Source organism: Antechinus flavipes, chromosome 1, assembly GCF_016432865.1.
Source record: "Antechinus flavipes isolate AdamAnt ecotype Samford, QLD, Australia chromosome 1, AdamAnt_v2, whole genome shotgun sequence".
NCBI lineage: Eukaryota > Metazoa > Chordata > Mammalia > Dasyuromorphia > Dasyuridae > Antechinus > Antechinus flavipes.
The window spans coordinates 583,269,145-583,293,641 of NC_067398.1; the positions used below are offsets into that span (position 1 = coordinate 583,269,145).

Below are 24,497 nucleotides of genomic sequence, written 5' to 3' on the forward strand. Positions count from 1 at the left end.
CCTTTACAGTGTCCTGAAGAAATTTTTCTCCCAGGATGGGTTGAGGTCTGTAAATCAGATTAACAATGAGACTAAAGAGGAAGGAAATGAGGTAGTTTAGAGTCAGGGAGAGAAGATTATTAAGAAGGAGTAGTCCAAAAGTATGGCTATTGCATGCTGTACAGGAGGCAAGGAGCAACCAGTAAAAAGATATCATGAAAACTATAAGTGGTTAGGGAAAAATCATAAAAAAAATACTGGCAAACTATGTTTTCAGAAATATAAGATTTCTCAGAAATACTGAACATGATTTAAAAAAGGTAAAAATCAAGAATCCATAGACCAAATTCTAAGTTTATTTTGGCATGAAGCATATTCCCACTTCACATCTCAACATTAAGTAATAAACTTTATTATGTCACAAGGGAGAAAATATCTTTCAAACTACAAAGAATCAATCAAGAGTAGCTTAGAATCAGTCATTCTTTATAAGAATTAAAAAAAATAAAATGTGAAAGTTAAAAAAGCAAAATAAAGATTATCATCAAAAATAATAGCATGCAAAACTGAACTAAGTATCAAAAAATTAATTGAACTTATGGCAGAATTCAAGCCATTCTTTCAAAACTTCCCAGAGATAAGTAAAGTGTTGAATATATAAAATGACCAAATAAAGAGAAGAGAGATAAACATGCAATTAAAAGCTAAGAAAATATCTTCATGTAGTTATAGATATATAAGTCTGGGAATGGGGTGGAGAAACTTTTGGTTTTTTAAAATTTTTCTCAAAACAACAACAAAAATTTCACAATTTTCTGAGAGACATTGAAAAAACAAAAAGAGCATCCATGGGCAAAATAATCTGAAAAGCAAATGACATGGGAAAAATTAGGAGAATATGAGGAAGAAGAAAATAAATATTATTGGGGAAAACTCTTTTTGCCTTACTTTAGGTGATAGGATAATAATTAATTAATCAATTATTTGACAAGTATCTACTATGTGTCAGGCTGAGTGCTTGGGGTTATAAAGACAAAAATAAAAGTCTCTGACCTCAAAAATTTATAGTCTATAAGGAAGAAAACTTACATAAATAAGTATATACAAATTAGGTATGCTGTGATTTTTGGGGGAATGCATTAGCCTATGGGGGGATCAGGAAAAGTTTCATGTAGAAAGGTGGTATTTGAGTTAAGTTTTGAAGGAAACTAGAAATTCTAAAAGTCAGAGAAAAGGAGAAAGTACATTCCAGTCACGGGGCATAAAATGATTGTGAAGATATAGAATAAAGATCAAGAGAGCAAGTTTGATTGAACCAAAGAATGTATCAAGGAGAGCATTGTATAAGTTTAGAAAGGTTGGAGCTATATTGTGAAGGATTCCTATCTTGGGAGCAATGAAAATTTGAAGGTCCTTATTATGTTCCTGAGATCCTGTAATAACACAATACTCAATATGCCAAGAAATCAGCAGCAAGACCAACTCAGACCTTCCTTACAGAAGTGCTGCAGAGTCCAGATGTAACATCAAATTTGAAATCAAGAAACAGGATAGAAGAATGGGGGTAAAAAGATCCCACCAACTTGAGCTAATAATATAGTGTCAGAGATGCTTAAGACAGAAATGCAGGAAAAAAAAAACAATTCCAAAACATTTGTAAGCATTGCCTCAGAGAAAATACCACTTGGGCACAAACTCAATTAGAATTTCTAGAAGAAATTTTAAAAAATGTTTCATAAATGGAATGAGAGTACTTGAGGGAAATATTGGGAACGAAATAAAAGTTTTTGAAGAAAGAATTGGAAAGAGAATTAAAAGCTTAGACAAAACCTTGTCCAAGAAACAAACTCTTTAAAATTAGAACGAACCAAACAGAAGCTAATGACTCAATGAAACAACAGTATATATTAAAAACAAAGTCAAAAGACTGAAAAAATAGAAGAAAAAAATAAGTTGTCAAAAAAACTGATCTAAAAAACTGATTAAGAAAAAAAATGAAGAATCATTTAACAGTGTGACCAAAACAAGAGCCATGACATTATATTTTTATCTTAAAAGAAAACTGCCCAGATCTCTTAGTTCCAGAAGGCAAAGTAGAAATAGAAAGAATCACCTTCTGGAAGATATTCCCAAGTGAAAATTCTCAGGAACTTCATAGCCAAATCAAGCGCATTTAGGTTAAAGTGAATATATAGCAAGCAGCCAGAAAGAATTAAAATACTAAGGAGCTACAGTCAGGATCACACTATTTAACAATTACTACTATAAAAGCAGCTGATATAACAAAGGAAAAATGAAAATTTGATCACCATTTCCTTCAATCTAGCCTTTCCTGTATCACTGCCCCTCCCTTTAATTTTCTCTTTCTTCTCAACTTCCCTATAGGATAAGATAAATTTCTATACCCAACTGTGTATGTGATTTCTTTTTTGAGCAAAATCCAATTAGATTAAGGTTCAAACAATGCTTATCTCTTTCCCTTCTTTTCCTCTAGTGTAGTAGATTTTTTTGTGCCTCTTCATGTGATGTAATTTACCTCATTTTACCTCCCCCTTTCTCTTTTCTCAGTACAATTCTTTTTCCATCCCTTAATTTCTTTTTTAAAATCTCATTACATCAAAGTCAATTTATAATCACACCCTATAGCTATGTATACCTCTTCTAACTTCCCTAATAAAGATTATAAGGATCATGGAATGATGTAGGAATGTAAATATGTTTGAATAACATGGTTTTTTCTTTCCTGTTTATTTTTTTATGTTTTGCTTGTATTTGAAAATCAAATTTTCTCTTTAGTTCTGGTCTTTTCATCAGAAATGATTGAAAGTCACTATTTCTTTGAGTATACATATCTTTTCATCTGAAAGATTGTGCTCAATTTGTAGTCCAAGTTCCTTTTCCTTCTAGAATATCATATTCTATCCCCTCAGATCTTTCATGTAGAAGTTGCCAAGTCCTATATAATCCTAATTGTGGCTCCTTGATATCTGAATTGTTTCTTTCTTCCTGCTTACAGTATTCTCCTTGACCTGATAATTTTAGAATTTGGGTAAAATATTTCTTGTAGTTTTCATTTTAGGATCACTTTCATAAGGTGATCAGTGGATTCTTTCAACGACAATTTTACCCTTTGATTATAGGATACCAGAGCAGTTTCCCTTGATAATTTCTTGAAAAATGGTATCCAAGCTCTTTTTTTTAATTATTATGGTCTTCAGGTAATGCAATACTTCTTAAATTATCCCTCCTGAATTTGTTTTGCAGGTCAGTTGTTTTTCCAATAAGGTGTTTTCCATTTTCTTCCATTTTTTCATTATTTTGATTTTAAGTGATTCTTGATGCCTCAAAGAGTCATTAGCTTCCTATGCCCAATTCTAAGTTTTAAGAAATTGTTTTCTTCAGTCAATTTTTGTACTTCCTTTTCTAAGTTGTTAACTCTCTCTTGCATACCTCTCATTTTTCTCAATTTTTCTCCTACTTTTCTTATTTGACTTCTAAAATCCTATTTAAGCTCTTCCAAGAAAACTTTGTAAGCTTACGATCTATTCATATTCCCCTGTGAGATTTTGCATATAGATATTTTGTCCTCTTCTGAATTGGTATTTTTTTCTTCCCTGTCATCATAATAGCTTTCTATGGTCAAGGGCATTTTTCTGTTTCTTTTTCATTTTTTCTATTTCATGGCTTTTGAAGTTGAGCTTTGCCCCTCAGACACAAGGGGAGCTGTCCTGGGGCCCTAGCAAGGACACTAGTTTTGAGAGCTGCTTCTTACTGTGCTAGGGTAACCTGGCCTAGTCATACCTGTTGTTGTTTCCAGGGCTGGGAATTTGCCTTCTGAGTTGGGATTGGAAGGCATATCACTGGTCTGCTGTGTCATTGGCATGTTGAGCCAATACCAATGGGTTTAGGTTGCTGATCTGTGCTGTGACTGAGACTCTCCTGCTGGCTTGCCCAGATATCTGTGCTGTGCTCCCCTTTCACCCAAGTCAGACTGAACTTTCCTGAAATCCTTCTAAGCTATCTTACACTGGAAAGTTTTTCATTCCATCACTTTGTAGGTTCTGTGGCTCCAGAATATGTTCAGAGACTTAATTTAACATTGTTTCTGAGGGAAAATCGGGAGAGTTCATGACTTTTCTTTATCATATTGTCCCCACTTATCTCTCACAGATGAAAATCAATCCTGATTTGTGGACATTTAATAAAGAGATGGACTAAAAGTCTTCAGATCCTCCTGCTGAGAACATGACTTGTTCCAGCAATATGGACAGAGAAATCCATCTCTATCTAGACCAGTTTGGTTAGCTCTCTCCCTCGTACACTGGCCATGTACTCTAATCTCCAACGAATAGGGTGCTAAGACATTGGCTCATTGGTTTGGGAAAGAAATTCACCTAGATTAGATTCTGTTTATACTTTAAAAAGAAGTAAGATCTAATTGGGTAGAGTCCTGCCTAAGATCAAGGATTTTGTTCTCTGAGGGAACAAGGGCAATCTCATCTATCAGTCACGTCCTTCTGAGATTGATTGGCTGACCTATAACGACTGGTCCCTGAATGAAGAAATAAAAGAAAAAGTCTTAACTTTAATTTAATAATTGGTTATTAGTATAATAGAAAAACAATTTCCCTTACAGACAACTTGAAACATGATATTCTAGACAGCAGGGATATGGACTTACAGACAAAAACAACTTACCAGCAAAATTGAATATAATGCTACAGAGGATGAGAGGAAATGAACTTTTAATGAAATGGATGATTTTCAATATTTCTGATATTGAAGACTAAAGCTACAGAGAAACTTTGAAGTACAAAAATTGGAGTGAAGAGAAACATAAAAAGGTAAATAGGAATAAATAATGATAAAGGTCTAAATAAAGACAAACTGTTTATATTCAAATTTAGGGAGATGATATGTGTCCCTGTGGATCTCTATTATCATCAGGGGTTGTAAAAGGAGTCCAATTAGACAAGGACTGAGAGTTTTTCTATTATATCTTGATGATCTTAAGAAAAAAAATGAAAAGAGAGGGGAAGAGAGAGGACTGAGAGGGAAGGGAAAGGAAGGTTAGAGAAATTATTTCACATAATCAGGATACATCAATAGATATATAGATATATATATATATATATGAATAAAAAAGAGGGGCTGATAGAAGCAACTGATATTTGAACATCACTCTCATTTGAATTGATCAAAGGAAGAAAAGACACAGAGTTGTATACAGAAATACACCTCATTCAACAATGTAATAGGAATGAAAGAAGGGACATGGGGAAAGGGATATTAGAAGGAGATAGCGAAAGGGAGGGATTAGTTCTAAACAAAACAAATTCTAAAAATGCACAAAATATTTCTACTCTTTTTGAAGAGGCAAAGAATGAGAATCTGAAAGGGTACCCATGTACTGGGAAATAGATGTATAAATTATGGGAGACAAAATGATGATTGTGCTGAATTTTTAAGATATTAGGGTGTTTGAGGTTCCCTATAAGGACAAAAGATAGAATAGAAGGGAGAGTGGGCCAGGTTTCCCAGAAAAAGAATGATCAGGTTTCTAGAGGAAGGGTAGATAATACACTATCGGTTTATCCTCTTATCTTTGAAACAGAGGTAAGAGTAAAAATAGAACATTGTAGGGGTTAGAGGCAAATCAGGGAGAAAATAGGTGTTGGGTCTATCAATGAGTGAAAGTCAGGAAATGAATTTTTTTATTACAGCTTTTTATTGACAGAACATCTGCATGGGTAATTTTTCAACATTTCAACTCACTTCTGTTCCAACTTTTCCCTTCCCTCCCTCCACTCCCTCCCCTAGATGGCAGGCAGTCTCATACATGTTAAACATGTTAAAGTATATCTTAGATACAATATATGTGTGCAGATCCATATAGTTCTCTTGTTGCACAAAAAAAAATAGGATTCAGAAGGTAAAAAATAATGAAGAAAAACAAAAATGCAAGTAGTCCACATTCATTTCCCAGTGTTCTTTCTCTGGGTGTAGCTGGTTCTGTTCATCACTAATCAATTGGTACTGAATTAGATCTTCTCTTTGTTGAAGAAATCCACGTCCATCAGAATTGATCCTCATATAGTGTTGTTGTTGAAGTTTATAATGATCTCCTCATTCTGCTCATTTCACTCAGTATCAGTTCATGTAAGTCTCTTCAGTCCTTTCTGAAATCTTCCTGCTAGTCATTTTTTACAGAACAATAATATACCAAACTTATTCAGCCATTCTCCAATTGATGGGCATCCATTCAATTTCCAGTTTCTAGCCACTACAAAAAGGGCTGCCACAAACATTTTTGCACATGTGGGTCCCTTTCCCTTCTTTAGTATCTCTTTGGGGTATAAGCTCAGTAGTAACACAGCTGGATAAAAGGTTATGCACAGTTTGACAACTTTTGGGGCATAATTCCAAATTGCTCTCCAGAATAGCTGGATGTATTCACAATTCCACCAACAATTTATCAGTGTCCCAGTTTTCCAGCATCCCCTCCAACATTTGTCATTATCTTTTCCTGTAATCTTAGCCAATCTGACAGGTGTGTAGTGGTATCTCAGAGTTGTCTTAATTTGCCTTTCTCTGATCAATAGTGATTTGGAACATCCTTTCATAGGAGTAGAAATAGTTTTAATTTCATCATCTGAAAATTGTGTGTTCACATCCTTTGACCATTTATCCATTGGAGAATGGCTTGAATTCTTATAAATTAGGAGTCAATTCTCTACATATTTTGGAAATGAGGCCTTTCAGAACTTTAACTGAAAAATGTTTTCCCAGTTAAAGTTATGCACTTTTAAGTGAATTCATAAAGACCTTAAGCTGTGAGACAAATTATTCTTGCAATGAATTATGTGTGCAGGATGTATATTTCAAGAGACCAACTTTTCCAACTTGAGGTTATACATTTTGATATTGTAGAAGAAAATGTGTGTGTATGTGTGTGTTCTGCTATTTAGGTTCAAATCTGCCAGAAAATTTTATAATTTAATTTAATGTCATTTCTAACTTGGATAGATAGGGGTGTCCAAATGTTCTTCTCTATGACTCTACCCTAAGATGATATAATATGACATTTGTAGCTTCAGTTCTCAAACATTTTAGTCTGAGGATCCCTTTACAGTCCTAAAAATAAAATAATCAGTATTTCTATATATTATCAACAAAATACAAGAATAAAAAATAATAAAACTCCATTACAAATATTACAAAGTGTCAAATATTTAAGAATTAATCTAATAAATCACATGAAATATTAACAAAATACTTTTGAGAGAAACCAAAAGAAAAACCAGTTAAATGATTAGAATGAAATTCACTGTTCATTGTTGGCCTATGCTAATGTAGCAAAAATTATATTACTTTAAATTAATTTACAAGCTTTGTGTTATTCTAATCAAATTGCTAAGGGAATGCTTTATAAAATTAAACAAAATAATAACAAAATCTATATGGGTCAGGGAGGTCTAGAATATAAAGGAAAAGAGTGAAGAAAATGTAAGACGGGATGGGATATTATTAGACCTCAATTTAGATTATAAAGTAATAGTTTTTAAAGCTATTTGGTCCTGGTTTAAAAAACCCCAGAAAAGTAGAATAGTGGAATAGACTCAATAAGCAAGAAATAGGAGCCCAATATTGAATAAACTTAAAAATATAATTTGCTAGAGAAAGAACTCTCTTTTGGACAAAAATTCCTGGGGAAATTAGAAAGTAGTTTAGACCAACATTTTATCCTTATATGTCACCATAAGCCCCAAAATGATACTTGATCTAGTAAAAGAATAAAAATCACACAAAAATTAGAATAGAAAGAGGGGACATTTCTTTTTCATAACTAGGATGAGGGGGAGAATTCCTAATCAAAAACTAGAGAGAAGATACTAGAAGACAAAATAAATAATTTCAGTTATGTAAAATTAAAAAGCTTTTGCACAAATAAATTATAATAGATGACAGAAACAAATTTAGGGTAATATTTCCATCAAATATTACTGATAAAAGTCTGACATCCAAGATATTTAGGGAATATATATATATATATTTTATATATATAATTGAGAACTACTCCCTAATACATTAGTGGTTCAAGGGTATGCATTTTTCATACAAAGAATTACAAACTATCATATGAAATCATGCTCCAAATCATTAATGGTGGAGATAGCTAGATGGCTCAGTAAAAAGAGCACTGGCTCTGGAATTGGGATGAGCTGGGTTCAAATCTGGTCCCAGACACCTAGCTGTGTGACCCCAACTGTGAAAGAAAGAAAAAAATGAACAAATCATTACTAGCATGAAAAATGCAAATTTTACTTCACATACTCCAAATTAGTAAAGATCAGAAAAATTATAAGTCAATATTGGAAATATTGTGTAAAGAATAACAATACACTATTGATGGAACTATAAACTGATTCAACTTTTTTAGATATCAGTTTCAAAATGTCTAAGAAAAGTGGTTAAATTGTCCATATCCTTGGACTCAATAAAGTCACTACTAGGCATACACCTCTAAGGAAGTCTAACAGAAACAAAAGTCCAAAATATTCTAAAATATTTATAAAGGTATTCTTTGTGGCAGTAAAGAATTAGAAACAAAATGAATATCCACTGTTTGGGGAATAGCTGGAAAAACTATAACATATATAATGGAATATTTTTCTTCTATTAAAAATGATAAATTCAGGTTATTTGCATGATCTGTTGTGGAACCGAAAGAAAAATATATTGAACAATTATAATAGTGTAAATGAAAAAGTCTTTAAAAAGAATACCATACTCTGGCAGAAATTAGGAAGAATGTTATACTCTGGCAGAAAGTAGGCATTGATTGACCAGCATTTAATACTCTAAATCCAAGATAAAGTCAAAATGGGTTCATAATTTAGGCATAGAAGATGATTCTATAAGCAAATTAGGAATGCAAGGGATGGCTTGCCTGTCAAATCTGTGGAAGAGGGGGTGATTTATAGCCAAAGAAGAACTAGAGAATATTATGAAATATAAACTGGATAATTTTGATTACATTAAATTAAAAAGGTTTTGCACATGCAAAAATACCATATTTTGAGTAATTAAAAAAACAGTGATGGGTCCAAAGAAGAAGTAATGAAATGTATACTTTTTCTTTGCAAAGAAACCAGAGGGCTACTTGGGAAGACTGGTGTAAACACTGTCATTTGTATTATTGTATCAGATGTTTTTGTTTAATTGATTTATTTATTTTAAAGGAGACTTCAATCTGGAGAGGGGGGGACAAAGAGATTTTATGCCCAGAAATTGCAATAATTTAAGGCAATAGGCATTAATACTGCATGTTTTTAAGCCATCTTTCTAGAATTGTACTTAGAATGAGATAGCCACTAATTCATATTGCTAAACCATTGGAACATTGCATCATCCTATTTTTCCTGCCTCTCATGTAATTGCTTGGATTTCCTTACACTGGTTCTATTGTTTCTTCCCATCTTTTAAGTGTGGATATGTCCATAAGATTTAATACTTCACTCTCTGCTTTGTATATTTCTAAATTTTCTACAGTCTCCTGCTCATTTACTCCCATTGTTTCAGCTATCACCTCTCAAATCTATATACCCAGCCCTGACTTCTCTCTTGAGCTCCATATTTTAATTGGTTATTGGACATAAATACCTCATTGTCACCTGAAAAACTTGTAACTGATTCCTCTAAATCAGCACCTCATTTAGGGTACCTTCTTTTTAGCAATAGTCCTGTCATTTCCCCAGACATTCAGTCTTAAAACTTTGCACATAGGCTTGCCTTATCCTCTCTTTCTACAACTAGTTACCAAATCTATTATACTTCTCGTATCAGTCTTCTCTGTCACCAGTTCAGGTTCTCCTTGTCCCAAGCCAGGATTATTACATTTATCTCCACATTTATTTCCCTGCTACCATCAGTCTCTTCCCCTTTCCAATCATATTTTCAATCATATACTTACTCTGTATCTCCTCACCAGTCACAATTATAACTAGATGAGAAACCATGCTTTTGGAGGGTTTAATGTTTTTAGTTATCTAGGTAGGGATATAGGTAGAAATCCATTTATCTAGATAGATAGATAGATAGATAGGCAGGCATCTATCTATGTATCTATTGAATATCCCAGTTCTGATGAGAATAAAGTTCCATTATTACCAGCCATTTACCCCAACAGAGATTGGTGAGGTAAAGTGACTTGCCCAGGGTCACACAGCTAATAAGTACTAAGTATCTGAGGTCAGATTTGAACTAGATTCTCCTGACTTAAGGACTGGGTATTATATCCACTGCACCATCTAGCTGTCCCCTTTTGGAAGCTTTTTATTTTCTAAATATATCCATAGATAGTTTTTAACATTCACCCTTGCGAAATCTTCTATTCCAAATTTTTTTCTCCCTCCTTTTCCCCATCCCATCCCTCAGATGGCAAGTAATATATATTAATATATGTTAAACATGTGCAATTATTCTATATATTTTTTCACCCTTATTATACTGCACAAGAAAAATCAGATTCAAGGAAAAAAGAGGGAAAAAACAAAAAGCAAACAAACAATAACAAAAAAAGTGAAAACACTATGTTGTGATCCACACTCAGTACCCATAGTCTTCTCTCTGGTGCAGATGACTCTCTCCATTGCAAGTCCATTGGAATTGGCCTGAATCACTTCGTTGTTGAAAAGAGCCAAGTCCATCATAGCTGATCATTACACAATCTTGTTGTTGATGTGTACAATGTTCTCTTGGTTCTATTCAGTTCATGTAAGTCTCTCCAGGCCTTTCTGAAATCATCCTGCTAATCGTTTCTTATGGAACAATAATATTCCAATACTTTCATATACTAAAACTTATTCAGCCATTCTCCAGCTCATGGGCATCCACTTTCCAGTTCCTTGTCACTACAAGTAAAGCTGCTACAAACATTTTTGCATATGTGGGTCATTTTTCCCTTTTTTAATATCTCTTTGGGATACAGGCTCAGTGGAGATACTGTTGGATCAAAGAGTATGCACAGTTTGATAGCCCTTTGGGCATAGTCAAATATTACTCTCCAGAATGGTTGGATCAGTTCACAACCCCACCAACAATATATCAGTGTCCCAGTTTTCCCGCATCCCCTCCAACATTCATCATTATCTTTTCCTGTCATCTTAGTCAATCTGAGAGGTGTGTAGTGGTACCTCAGAGTTGTCTTAAGTTGCATTTCTTTAATCAATAGTGACTTAGAATATTATTTAATATGACTAGAAGTGGTTTTAATTTCTTCATCTGAAAGCTATCTGTTCATATCCTTTGACCATTTACATGATAACATTCTTAAGAATACAGATAACATTTTCCCATTTAAGAAATAAATAATTTGACCTTATTGAGTCCCTTATGATTGGTCTTTAATGTTTACCTTATGTTTCTTCTGGATCTTATGTGTCAAATTTTCCATTTAGTCCTAGTATTTTTTGTCACAAATACTTGAAAGTCTTTCAATTCATAAAATAACCACTTTAAAAACTCAGGATTAAACTAATTTTTGCTGGTATTTTTCTTGGCTGCATATTCAACTCCTTTGTTCTTTGAAATATAACATTCCAAGTCCTCTGATTCTTTATTGTAGAAACTACTAGATGGTGTGTTATCTTGACTGTAGATCCACATATTTAATTTTTCCCCTTTGTTACTTGTAATATTTTATCTTTGACCTGGGAGCTTTGAAAATTTCTCTGATATTCCTATGAATTTTTACCTTGGGATTTCTTTCATGTCATGATTGGTAGATTTTTTTTTATTTCTATTTTACTCTCTCGATCTTGTAATCTTGTAATACAGTATCTATAATCTCCTTTGGTTACAACTTTCAGATAGTACAGTAATTCTTATATTGTTTCTTGATCTATTCTCTAGATTAATTGTTTTTCTAAAAAGATGTTTCACATTCTCATTTTTTTTCATTCTTTTGATTTTGATGTCTTACAATGTCATTAGTTCCTCCTTTGCCCAACTCTAGTTTTTAACACATTACTTTCTTCCTTAAATTGTGGAATCTTTTTTTTTTCACTTGATTGACATTGCTTTATTTTCTTGATTTTCTTGAATTGCCCTTATTTTTCCCCCTATTTTATCCCCCAGTCCCTCTTATTTGATTTTTAAAATCCTTTTTAAGCTCTTCTAAGAACTCCTTTTGGACTTGTGACCATTTGACATTTGTCTTTGAAGTTGGAGTAGTTTTTTACTCAGTCTTATCCCAAAGGTATAACAAAAAAGGGGAAAGGATCCATATATGCAAAAATGTTTGTAGCAGCTCTTTTTGTAGTGGCAGGAATTGGAAAGTGGATGCCCACAAGATAGAGATTGGCTGAATAAGTTATAGTATATGAAAGTATTGGAATATTATTGTTCTATAAGAAATTATGAGAGCTGATTTCAGAAAAGCCTGGAAAGACATGAATTGGAGCTAAATAAAGTGAGCACTTTACGTATATATATATACGTAAGTGAGCATACGTATACATATATACGTATATGTGTATATATACATATATACATACACACACACACACAATGTCACTGAAAATTCACATTCTCTGCTGGATTCTTTGGATATTAACTCTGGGGGCATCATGTCCCCAGCACAATCTCTCCCTCTCTGAAATCCAAATAAAATATTAAAAACTCTCTAATCTCTATCTTGCCGCAGTTTCTTCGGCATTACAGCACAACTAGGAGAACATTTTACACAGTAAGAAGATTATTTGATGATCAACTGTGATGGACTTGACTATTCTCAACAATATAGTGATTCAGGATGATTCCATTAGATTTGTGATGGAAAATGCACATCACATCCTGTAATGGGCTGAGGCTTGAAATGATGGGCTGAGGCTCGAGTTGATGCACTGAGGTCCCAAGCACGTGAGGCTAAATAGTAAATTGGACCATACTCTATTAATATATAAGCTTGGAGAAAGAATGGCCCCTGCCCACTCTTTGTGCAAGTCCTGATGTGTTGTATAGGAAATGACGATTTTGGTGGGTGGAAGCAGGGGAGTGGAAAGGGAAGCGGAAGGAGAGACTGCTGGCTGGCATCTTGTCACAGCTGCTCGCATTGCTATCACTACCACCCTTCACCTCTGATCCCCTTTTCACCTGCAATCCTTCTTCACCTCTACTGAGAATAAAGATTGAAGATTTTTCCCTTAACCTGTATTCCTGACTCCAGCTGATTTTAAATACGCGGTCATCACAACATCCAGAAAGAGAACTATGGTAATTGAATGTGGATTGAAGCATAGTATTTTTATCTTTTTGTTTGTTTGTATATTTCTTTCTCATGGTTTTTTTCTCCCCTTTGGTCTGATTTTTCTTGCACAACATGATAAATATGGAATTGTGTTTTAAAAATTTACACACATTAAACTATATCAGATTGCTTTCTGTCTTGGGGAAAAGGGAGGTAAGAAAGGGAGGGAGAAAATTTAGAACACAAAGTCTTACAAAAATGAATGTTGCAAACTATCTTTACATGTATTTGGAAAAATAAAATACTATTGGAAAAAATAAAAATAAATAAAAAGCATTGCGAAGCTTAAAAAAAAAAGTCAGAGCGGCTATTTAGAATTCATTATCTTCTTCTGAAGATGAATTGAGATTTTCTCTGGCCCCAAAGTAGCTATCTATGGTTGGATTCTTTCTTCTTTACTTACTCATTATTATTATTTTAAAAGCATTTTATTACAATCAAGGTCTAGTCTTGAGGTAGGAGGAATGATGCTTTAGGCTTTGGATTTGTCTGTTGTTTTCCGAGTTCTGTCTGGGGAGCTAATCTTGTGTACTCTTCTTCATCCCAGAGCCATGAGAAGGACCCTTAGGCCCTGCAAATGCTCTTGCTCCCTGAAATACTGCCTATGGTTGTAAACTTCAGCTCAGCCTTCTGCCCTAGAAACAAAATCAGGGATTCTGCTCTCTGGCAAGTGCCCTTAGTTCATCTGCTACCGTATCTACCAGGTATGTGCTCAATATTTCTTACCCACAGCCACAGCCCAGGTCTGTTCAGTCAGCATGACTGGGTTTGGCATTCTGTGACCACAGGGGCCCTTCAGTCTTCCCTTCCTCACCTGTCTCACCCCAACACTGTCCTGAGATCAGGAGGCTACTATCTGACCCAGCTCTCCCTCCAGAGCCTGCTATTTGTTGATTCAGCAGAATCTGCCTGGAGGTGTTTGCACTTTACTTGGCTCAAACCTCACCCAGAGAGGTCAGATCTTTCCTAGGGTCCTCTCAAGTTGTTTTAAAAGAACAATTGCCTTTACCCTGACTTGTAATTATTCTACCTAAAGTTTCCTTTGAGGTTAAGTTTTACCTTGTTTGTGGGAGAATTTTAGAGATTCTGGTATTTCCTCTTATTTTACCATCTTCCTGAATCACCAATTATGCTTTACTCTTCTCTCACTGTCTTTCCACTGGCCATCTTCCAACTGTGCTCATACTCTTCCTTTTCAACTTCCTATTCCTACCTTCTCTTCCCCTCTTCCCCAAATTTCTAGAACCTCAATTAAATCATTACCACTATTTCTATAGGATAGGAAAAGGTCTGTCAATCTGCTCCTCAAATGACTTCACTAATCATTCCAGGAACTTTCCAAACCAAATTATTCCTCCCTAACTACCACTTCCTATGTGTTGATCCCTCCTATTAGAATTAAAGTTCTTAAAGTTCAAGCACTGTGTTTGCTTTTGTAATAATATCCCAATGCTTAGAAAAGTGTTTAGTACATAGTGAAAAATGTTTTTTTTAAAATTCATTCATTTATTTTTCAACCATTCAATTCTCTATATGGTTGTGAGAATAATCTTCCAGAACTTCCACTTTACTCATCAACAATCCTACTTAAAAACCTTCATTGCCATAGATAAAAATAATCAAACTATTTCTAGATCCTCAACAGTATGATTCTTTACCAACTCCTTCTTAAATAGCTGTTACCATACAAGTGCAAGGATTATATACAGGTAGAGATCTTCTGGTCCAAATCTGCCACTTACTTTTTTGATTAGAGAACAATGTAGTTGTGCTTACTGTCTGATTTTGGGGAATCAATCAGCAAATACTTGTTAAAGAATTACTATGTTTCACAGACAATACTAGAATCTCTACTAAAAATACCAAGACAAACATAAAAGTTTCTTGAGGAACTACCCCCCCCCCAAAGTCACTACTCTAGTTCCTTAATGTCCTATGCTTCAGTTTCTATATCAATAAAATGAATGGGCTGGGACTAAATGAACTCCAAAATGCCATTTGGCTCCTGAGTCTATGATCCTGTAGGATACTCTGAAGGGAACTTAAGTGCCCCAAGTGGATAGAGCTTTGGCCTTAATATCAGGAACACCTGAGTTCAAATCAGTCCTCAAAAATTTACAAGCTGTATAACTGAACAAAACTCTTCATTTGTCTCTTTCAGTTTCCTCATCTATGAAATGGAACTAATAAGGACCTACCTTCCAGGGATTTTGTGAAAACCCAATGAGAGAATATTGGTGATGTATTTTGAAAATCTTTACTACTCAAATGTCAACTATCCTCATTATGTTTTTATTTTTATGAGTTTGAAATATGGTGCCTCCATGATTGTCTTCCATGGGAATTTGCTTGACTCTCCTAAAAACATACATCTGTCAAAGCTGGCTCCATTTGCATCCTCAGGCTTTTGCTGAGTTCTGTTCAGCACAATTCTAGCTCCTGGAAAGGAAACAGTATATTATTCCAGATATTGCTCAAGTTTTTCCCTTTAGCAGAAAATTTTGTTGTTGTTCAGTAGGGTCAATCTTGTCTGACTCTTCATGATCTTATAGACCATACTGTCCAAAGGAAAATAAACTTCATTTCCCATAAAAATTTCAGATACAAAGTCCTTGCCCTCAAGAAACCTATATACAGATGCCTCTTGTTCATAAGATTTACAATTGGAAGTGTTGTGCCACAGTTCTCTTTTATTGTCCTGACTCAGTTTCCTTAATTGCCCTGCCTCAGTTTCCCTAAATTGTTCTTCCTCAGTTTCCTTAAATTGTTCTGCCTCAGTTTCCCTGGTTGCAACCCCCCTTTTCTGCCCATTAGAACTGAGATAATTAGGATTGTGGAGCTATGACATTCCAGAAGATAAGACTCCAGATGTCCTATTTCAGATACCTAATTGGCATTGTTTATAACTCTAAGTTTCAGACTTCTTGGCTCTAAACTGGACACCCCCTTAACTCCCAGTTTGTAAGAATTTATGGCCATACCCCCCCACACTCCCACCCCAACCTGTCAGAATGGGATTGATGGTCCCTGCCTGGAGATTCCTGCTCACTAGAGTTTGGACTCCACCCCCTGCCTTTGTTTAGCTACCTGAGCTAAGAGCTATAAATATGTCATTGAGAATTCACATCACTGCTGGATGCTTTGGACATCAGCAGAATGCTCCCAGCACAATTTCTCCTTCTCAGAAATCTAAAAATATTAAAAACTCTCTAATCTCTATCTTGCCTCAGTTTCTCCAGCATTACAGAAGTAACCTTAGTTATCATTGAGTCCAACACTCTGATTTTAGAGAAAACTTGAGATGGCAATAGATAATATTATTTGTCTAATATCACACAGCTAGCGAATGCCAGAGACAGGATTTGAATTTAGACCTCTGATGGCAGATCAAATGTTCTTTCTTATAGACAATGGTGTCATGCTTTATAGAGTAGATTTCAGGGCTTCTGAAAAGCTATATGCAGATGTAGTCTTTATGAACTGAATCATATTTTAAATGGTAATGGTGATAATTTACATGTGTGTGTGAGTTCACATTCTTATAGCAACTAAGAAGTGTACCTTTTTCTCATCTGTCTCTTAGAATCTTTAGCTTCTTTCAAAATTCTTCTCAAGTGCCTTTTCCTATTCAAGATCCTTTCCTGATCCTCCCACTTGTTAGTGCAACTCCCTGTGCTTAATTTGTATTTATTTTGTATATAGTGCATGTTTACTTATATGGCTTTGTGTTGTTAACCTCAAATACAATGAAAAATTCTGTGAAGAAAGAGATTTTTGGTTTTTTTACCTTTTACACCTAACACAGTACTTGGAACAAAGTGTTGACATTTAACAAACTTTTGTTGAACTAATGTAAATTCTATGGGGCATTTTTTCCGACTCACATTTGAACTTGTGGATTGGGTACCCAGAGAGTGGTTATTACTCTTTCAGGTTTTAGGGATAATTCAGTGGATCTGTCCTTCTAACTTTAACTAACACTATATGCTTTTTATTAACAATCAGCCAATAGACTCAATTAGTTCTTGTTGTTGTTCAGTCATGTCTGCCTCTTTGTGATCCCATTTAGGGTTTTTCTTGGCAAAGATACTGCAGTGGTTTATCATTCCCTTTTCTAGCTCAGTTTACATATAAGGAAACCGAGGCAAATAGGGTTAAATGACTTGCCCAGGGTAATACAGCCAGTATCTAAAGATATATTTGAAATCAGGTTTTCTTGACTTCGGGTCTGGCACTCTTCACTGTGCTATAAAGCTGTTCTTATCAATTAGTTCTTATCAAAGACACTGACTAAAATGACAAAGTAAAAATGATGGCTAAAAAGATACCACCCATGGAGCATGTTCTCCCAAAAATACATACAGTGGCCACAGAAAGTAGGATTCAAACTTAGAGTAATAGTGATTGTAAGTACACATGTGATCGAAGCAACCTAAAATTCCTGGTACTTCAAGACCTGAAAACACATTTTTTCTTTGTAGAGTCTTCATGTAGCTTCCTTTCGCTAAAATGTCTCTCTGGAATGGATTTCTGCTGTCAGGGGTCCCATTTCTCAAAGTTGCTTCCTCTCTCTAATGAGTGCCTTCCTGTGTTATCTATTTCTGTGTCCTGATGGATTTAGTGAGTAGCTCTACTTCAAAGCAATATAGCTCATGGCGGTGGGAAAAAAGAGAGAAACTCCTCCTGACAAAGAAGGATTGCCATTCAGAGGTCTGATTTTCCCTCCACTGGCTCCAGACTTAGAACTTATTTCAACCAACAATCTCTCAAAACTTTGGGTTTCAGCCAAGGTTTAACTATTTAAAGCCCTCAGGGGCATAGCTAGCTTGATTGCTCTTCCAATGGTTTTTCCTTTCTTGACTCAATCCAAGAGTTATTCACACATCCCAAAGGGAGGAGGGTGTAGCAGAATCTTTACAGTTAGTTTAACACCTCATTAACACCTTGTGATTACTTTGGGGGTGGGGTCTTGGTCAAAGATCAACTTTCCTACAAATGAAGAAATCCAAATATACACAGGAAATCAAACCGATAGAAATGCACAGAGTGAGTAGTCCTCAAAGGGATTTCCATCCCAAATGCTGTGCTTGATCACAGGTTCGCTTTTCTAACTGTTAACACTAAATGATAGTTTGAAAAAAGCCTCCTGAGCAGTCATAATGAAATGATGTAAGTCTAGCACTGGGAAGATGGGGAAACGTAAGGGGGAAAAATCTCTACATGTATGATGTATTTGCCAGTAAAAGTATATTTTTAAATGGAATAAATTAACTGATTAAAATTAAAGAAATGGGCTCAATACTTCTGCTCCCTCTACCCCGGTTATCTCTGAGCTCTAGGTAGCTTCAGTGCCTTCCCTTTTCCTAAAATGTTTCATATGTGATTTAGGCACCCTCCTGGTACTAGCTAGGGAGCCTGGGGACAGATGAAAAACCTTTAAGACTACCTTTCCAATACAAATTCCTTCTTTCCTTCATCCCTGAGGAACCAGTCTTATCAACAAGGCCAGCTCCAGGCTGTTGGCAACAAATCAGGGACGAACAGTTCCCCTAGGCTGCTGCCACTGCTCTTGATTCATTTAGGGCGCCAGTTTTCTCTGTAAGAAGGCACAAAACACCTACCAATTGTCCTGGAGCCTGAAAAAATAGCCTTCTTTACCCTTTCTCCAACCTGGGGAGGGTCTTCACAAATGAAAAAGCATCAAAGATACAGGCATTTGGCGGTGTCTCCACCTGAGGAAAAGCTTTAGGGAGAGCAAGTAGTTGCCAGAGAGGTCATTTTCAGGACAGGTCCCAGGGGTGGCCTGGAAAGTAGTCATGGCACTAAGAATAGAGATGTGTAGGCAGAATCATACTGGGAGATGCCTTGCAGGCCTCTCATTGGTTAGCATTAAGATATAGGGCAGGGAAATGCACTCCCCAGCTGGCACATTTAAAAGATGATCTGGCCCTTTTCATTATTTAAATCCTGAATCAGAGAGAGTGGTAGAGGAACTACAAAGAAATAGCAGAAAGAGAGAGAGGAGGGGAGAAAGAAATGAGAGTGAGGGAATAGAAAAAGATAGAAAGGGGAGAGGGGAGAGAAAGGAAAAGAAAGAAAATACAAAGAGAGAGGGGAGGGAAAAGAGAAAGAGAAGAAAAGGAAGAGAATACAGGGAGATGGGGAAGGAGAAGAGGGGAGAGAAAGAAAGAGATAGGAAGAAAGAAAGATACTTTGAAACACAATTGGGAGAGGTCAGAGATGCCTTCATTTTTTCCCCCAGAACTTGAAAACAATCAAAGGGTAGCTCTCTGTCTCTCTGTCTCTGTCTCTGTCTGTCTCTTTCTCTCTGTGTGTGGGTCTCTCTGTCTCTCTGTCTTCTCTGCACTTTCTCTCTCTCTTCAAAAAGTAATTTACTCCAGCACTTTTACTTTTCCCCCTCTGAGGAAGGAATTGGGTTCAAATCCTACTTCATATTCTCTACCTATGTGATCTTGGACAATTTACTTAAGAATTTACTTTCCTCATATGTATGTAAGGATAGGGCTCACCCCACTACAATCAACGAATAGATGTGATAAAATTTTAAATGTTATTTCTTTATGGGGTATAAAGCTCTTTGATCCCATTAAAAAAGAAGAGGATTGTTTTTTTAAAAAGAAAAGGATATGATTGTGATGTGATTGTCTGAAAGGATCAATCATATTTGTTGAGCCTAGGTATGAAGTCATCCAAAGGGGTCCAGACCAGCAGTAGAAGATTTCAGTTCTGGAACTAAATTTTAATCTGAGTCAAATCCTTGAGAAGAGAGTTTCTCCCACTCTTTCTTATCCCCTCTTCCATTAATTGTGTCATTAGAGAGAAGAGATAAATAGATGACAAAATCCAGTCTGAACAGAGACATTCATGCAAAGGATGTATGTTAGAATCATTACAAAGTGTCAAGTCACTTATCTAATTTAGCATGGTATTTAGCAAGTTCTCTAGCTCACTAATGTATTTAAGTACTCATTGGAGTTCACACTTTGGGGAGGTTCACAAGTCAGGATTCAGTATGAGATTCACAAGTTCAGTGGAGGAGATTCACAAGTCAGGAACCCACAATCCCACTCTCTCAGAGAAGGAGTCAACCTTTGAGTTCACACCTCTAAAAGAGCAAATAAAAGGATGAGCCTCAGTCGGGAGTCAGTAGATTCAGAGAGAACTGGAGGCTGAAGCTGGCTGAGGCAAAGGGCAAGCAACAAGAGCTCAGAACCAAGGAAAGCTTATCGGGATATTTTGGAAGAGACAATAAAGGATGTAAACTTTTAACAGCTGGATGCATTTGAGGTCATTATTACACTGAACTGAAACTAAGACTGCCTCCAGAAGCTCCCCAAGAAACCTGTTCCAAGAATTATATTTTAGAGAAAAAGAAGAACACTACAGATGTAAATACTGATAAACACAGTAAGATCTTTAAGTCATGGGATACTTTAAATCTGAAAGGAATGCCAGCTGTAGAATCAAGAAAGATCTTTCATTAATCAGTCTACATGTTGACCATACATTTTTTTCTATACAGGTACATCATGACCATTATATTTCAGCTTATGTCACTCTTCCCCTGGGCTCTGTATATAATGTTCCCCACACTTTTGGGTAGGGGATATTCTTTCTTCCAATTGTTCTTGCTTAAATCCAACTCATTTGCATGCCATAGCATCACCTTTCTGATGTTATGTTCCTCTTCAAGAACAAAGGACAAACACCAATAACTATCAGTATACCACTTTTATCAATTCTATACTAATTGGAAGAAACATCTTATTTATGTGCATGAGATCATTGTTCCATCTGAGTGTTTGAGTGCTAAGTGAAAGTCTTTTTAAGGAGAGCTAAACTTAAATAAAACAAAATCCCAGTCCTCATGGTATTTATATCATAGTGAGCAGATATGTATCTCACATGCACATGTAACTGTGGTATATATTAGAAAGCTAGGGACTAGAATTTCTTTATTATATATATTCTTCCTAGTTTAGGAAACTACCTCTACTCTGGAAGTTGGCATCTTCTCTGCAATATATAGTCTTAGCAAAATATCTAGAGCAGCATTTCTCAGAGTAGTCTGGTCCCCTGGGGTCCCTGAGATACATTTAGAGGGTCCATAACATCAAAACCATTTTTGTAATTATACTAAGATGTTTTAATTTTTAATACAGTAAATGTCAATAGATATAACCCACATAAACAAAAGCTGTTTGAGGAGGCAGTCCTAAATAATAGTAATAATGGAAACAGATTCTGGGGCCAAAAGGTTTAAGGACTACTGGCTAGAACATTGAGAGCTTAAGTATACCAAGGGTCACATAATCTAGTTCAAGTCAGAGACGGAGTAGGGGGGAGCAGTTAGGGGTGATTTGAATTTAGGTCTCTCTAGTTTCAAGGCTATTTATGCTCTACAAACAGCTTATCATAATTTGTGGTGGTTTTGTTTAGTCCTTTTAGTCATGTTTGATTCTTTGTGACTCTATTTGAGTTTTCTTCACAAAGATAACTAGAATGGTATGCCATTTCCTTCTTCAGCTCATTTTATATATGAGGAAACTGAGACAAGCAGGGTTAAATGACTTCTCCAAGGTCACACAGCTATTAATAATCTGAGCCCAGATTTGAATTAGATAGATACCTTAAATGTAATGTAGCTTTCTGCATGGAATTTACTATTAAACAGAGCTCTTGCTGAGGGCAATGTGTTAAATGTGTTGTACTTGTTCAGTTTCTCCCTTGGGGTTTATATTCTAGTTATGCCACTGGAAGGAAGGTTTCTGGGGATATTTTTCATTTCCTTCTTCATCTGTCTAGTTGATGTAGGCTTTATGGAACTAGGAACTTCATTAGAAGCTGCTTTCAAAGTCAGACAGTGTTATTGCCTCCATAAAGCCTTCTGTCTTTGCCCATCAGTAATGTTCTCCCTCCCCCAACCCAAGATGGTCCTTGGTCTCCAGAATCCTTGTTATATAATAATGACATTATCATTATAATTATTATAAGAAACAGGCAGCTAGGTGGCAAGTGGATAGAGTGTTGGATCCATAATCAGGAAGAGTCATCTTTCTGAATTCCAACTTGGTCTCAGATTTCCTGGCTATATGACCCTGTCAGACATGACTGAAAAATGACTAAGCAACAATAACATTACATTTGTAGAGCATCTTTAGAGTCTGCGAAGCATGTTCTTGTTAAAAGGAGAATCAAGGAAAATCCCCTATACTGTGGGACCTTAGACCACTTCCTTAAAGACATATTTTTCATACCTTTACTAGGTGTATAATTCTGGACAAGTTATTTAAGTTCTCTGTAATGTTCTCTTCTCTAAATATAATAAATAAATAATTGTCTCCACACCAACATTGGACTCTCAGATGAACTATTTTTTCACATTGTAAACATCAACAAGTTTCTCTAGAAGTCCCTTGCCAAGAGAGACCCTGTCTTTCCATGTTCATCATAATCTGGGTATAGTAAGCATTTGTGCTCACTGTGGCACAGCATCTTATGATCTCCTCTAAAGGAGTATCTTTGTCTAGTCCCCATATAATTCTTTTGCAAACCTCATTGGCATTTTCCTTAACCAGATGAATGGTCATTATCTCTGCAGTTGCATTTTCTCCAACGGTTCTTTTTACAGCTGTTTGCAAACATCCCACAAAATCAGCAACAGGTTCATTGGGAGCTTGCTCTATTTTTGTGAAGGCTTTACCTTCATCTGTCTGTCTGGGGAGGGAACACCAAGCTTTTATTGCAGCCTTAGAAATTTGCACATATACTCTTATGGGATAATTAAGCTGTTCAAGAAACAAATAGAACTGGAAACGTTCACAGAACACAAACTGGTTTATTAAATGATAAATCAACAATGTAAGAAGAGAGGTTAAACCAATTCCTAGATCTAGGATGCCATTATCAAATAAAATATTACTGACCAAACAAAAAAGGCATTTTAGAATTTTAAATGCAGGAAATCTATAAGCCATTAAGAGCATGAAAAGTAAATCCTGACCAAATTAAAGCCAGAATGACCCTTAAAGTTTGAATGAGCCCTCTTTGTAATATTTACCTGTACTATTTGATATATTTCTCCATGAACTTTTTGTGAAATTCTGATCGAAGGGTATCATTTACAAATCTTCTGTCTCTTTTCAGCTCAACTACTCCTTTGGCACAGTTCTTAAAGACAACATCATCATCCCACCTTCTCTTTACTTTGAAGTTGGCCTGAGGCTGAGAGGGACCAGTGAGATTTAGGAGAGGGTTTCCACTAAGGATATTTTCCATCCGAATTCTCTCTTCTTCAGCCTTTTCTTCTTGTTCCTTCCGAGCTTGTTCTTCAGCTCTTTCTTTTTTTATTTTTTCTAGTTCTGCCAGTAGAGCTGCAGTGTCATCATCATCACTTTCTTCCTCAAAATCCTCATTTTTGTCATCTTCATCTGTTAGGGGATCATCTGCATCAAGGTAGGCTGCAGGAATATGATCTAACCGAGGTTTCTTAGACACAGAAGATGAAGTTGTGTGCTCTCTAATTGGACGATCTCTGTTTTTTTCTCTTGCAGCAGCTCTCTCTCTCTCTTCTAGTTCTCGCCTGAAATCACGGTTGCAAACCTCTTCTGGAGCATCCTGAGTGGTTTGTCTGTATTTTATCTTTGTATGAGAAGGTAGATCTCTGCTTGAGTATTGTTTTGAAAGCTGACTTAAATCACCTTCCCCTTTCCCTCTTCCACCTCTTGCAGGTTCAAATGTAGGCCTTGCTGCTGTGGTCATCTTCAATATTCAGGCGAGTTGGAGTCCCACAGCCCTCTGATGTTACACCAGCACCATCAATCCACCCACATTGGGTGCCAAAATGTAATGTTCTCTTCTCTAAATATAATTGTTCTCTGGGAGCAGGTTTCTTGGGGAGCTTCTGGAGGCAGCCTTAGTTTCAGTTCAAATCAATAATCACCCCAAATGCAGCCAGGAGTTAAAGTCCAGTCCTTTATTGTCTCCTTCAAAATAGCCCAGTTAGTTTTCTTAGAGGCCTATCTTTCTCCTTGGTTCTGAGAGCTCTTTCACTAGTCCTTCTCTTCCAGCTTCAGCCTCTCTTCTTCTGAATCCTGGCTTCTCAATCTCTCCAACTGACTCACTGACTGAGACTCTTCCTTTTATATGTTCTTATAGAGGTGTGAACTCAAAGGTTGACACCTCTGTT

At 35.8% G+C, this 24,497-nt stretch overlaps 1 protein-coding gene across 1 annotated transcript; it reads right to left on the bottom strand.

Moving 5' to 3' along the window:
• Positions 1-23,372: 23,372 nt before the first annotated feature.
• On the bottom strand, positions 23,373-24,145 carry LOC127538411 (spliceosome-associated protein CWC15 homolog). The gene has a single exon (XM_051962214.1). The coding sequence runs from the start codon at positions 24,068-24,070 to the stop codon at positions 23,375-23,377; it is 696 nt and encodes a 231-aa protein (XP_051818174.1). The 5' UTR covers positions 24,071-24,145; the 3' UTR covers positions 23,373-23,374.
• Positions 24,146-24,497: the final 352 nt, after the last annotated feature.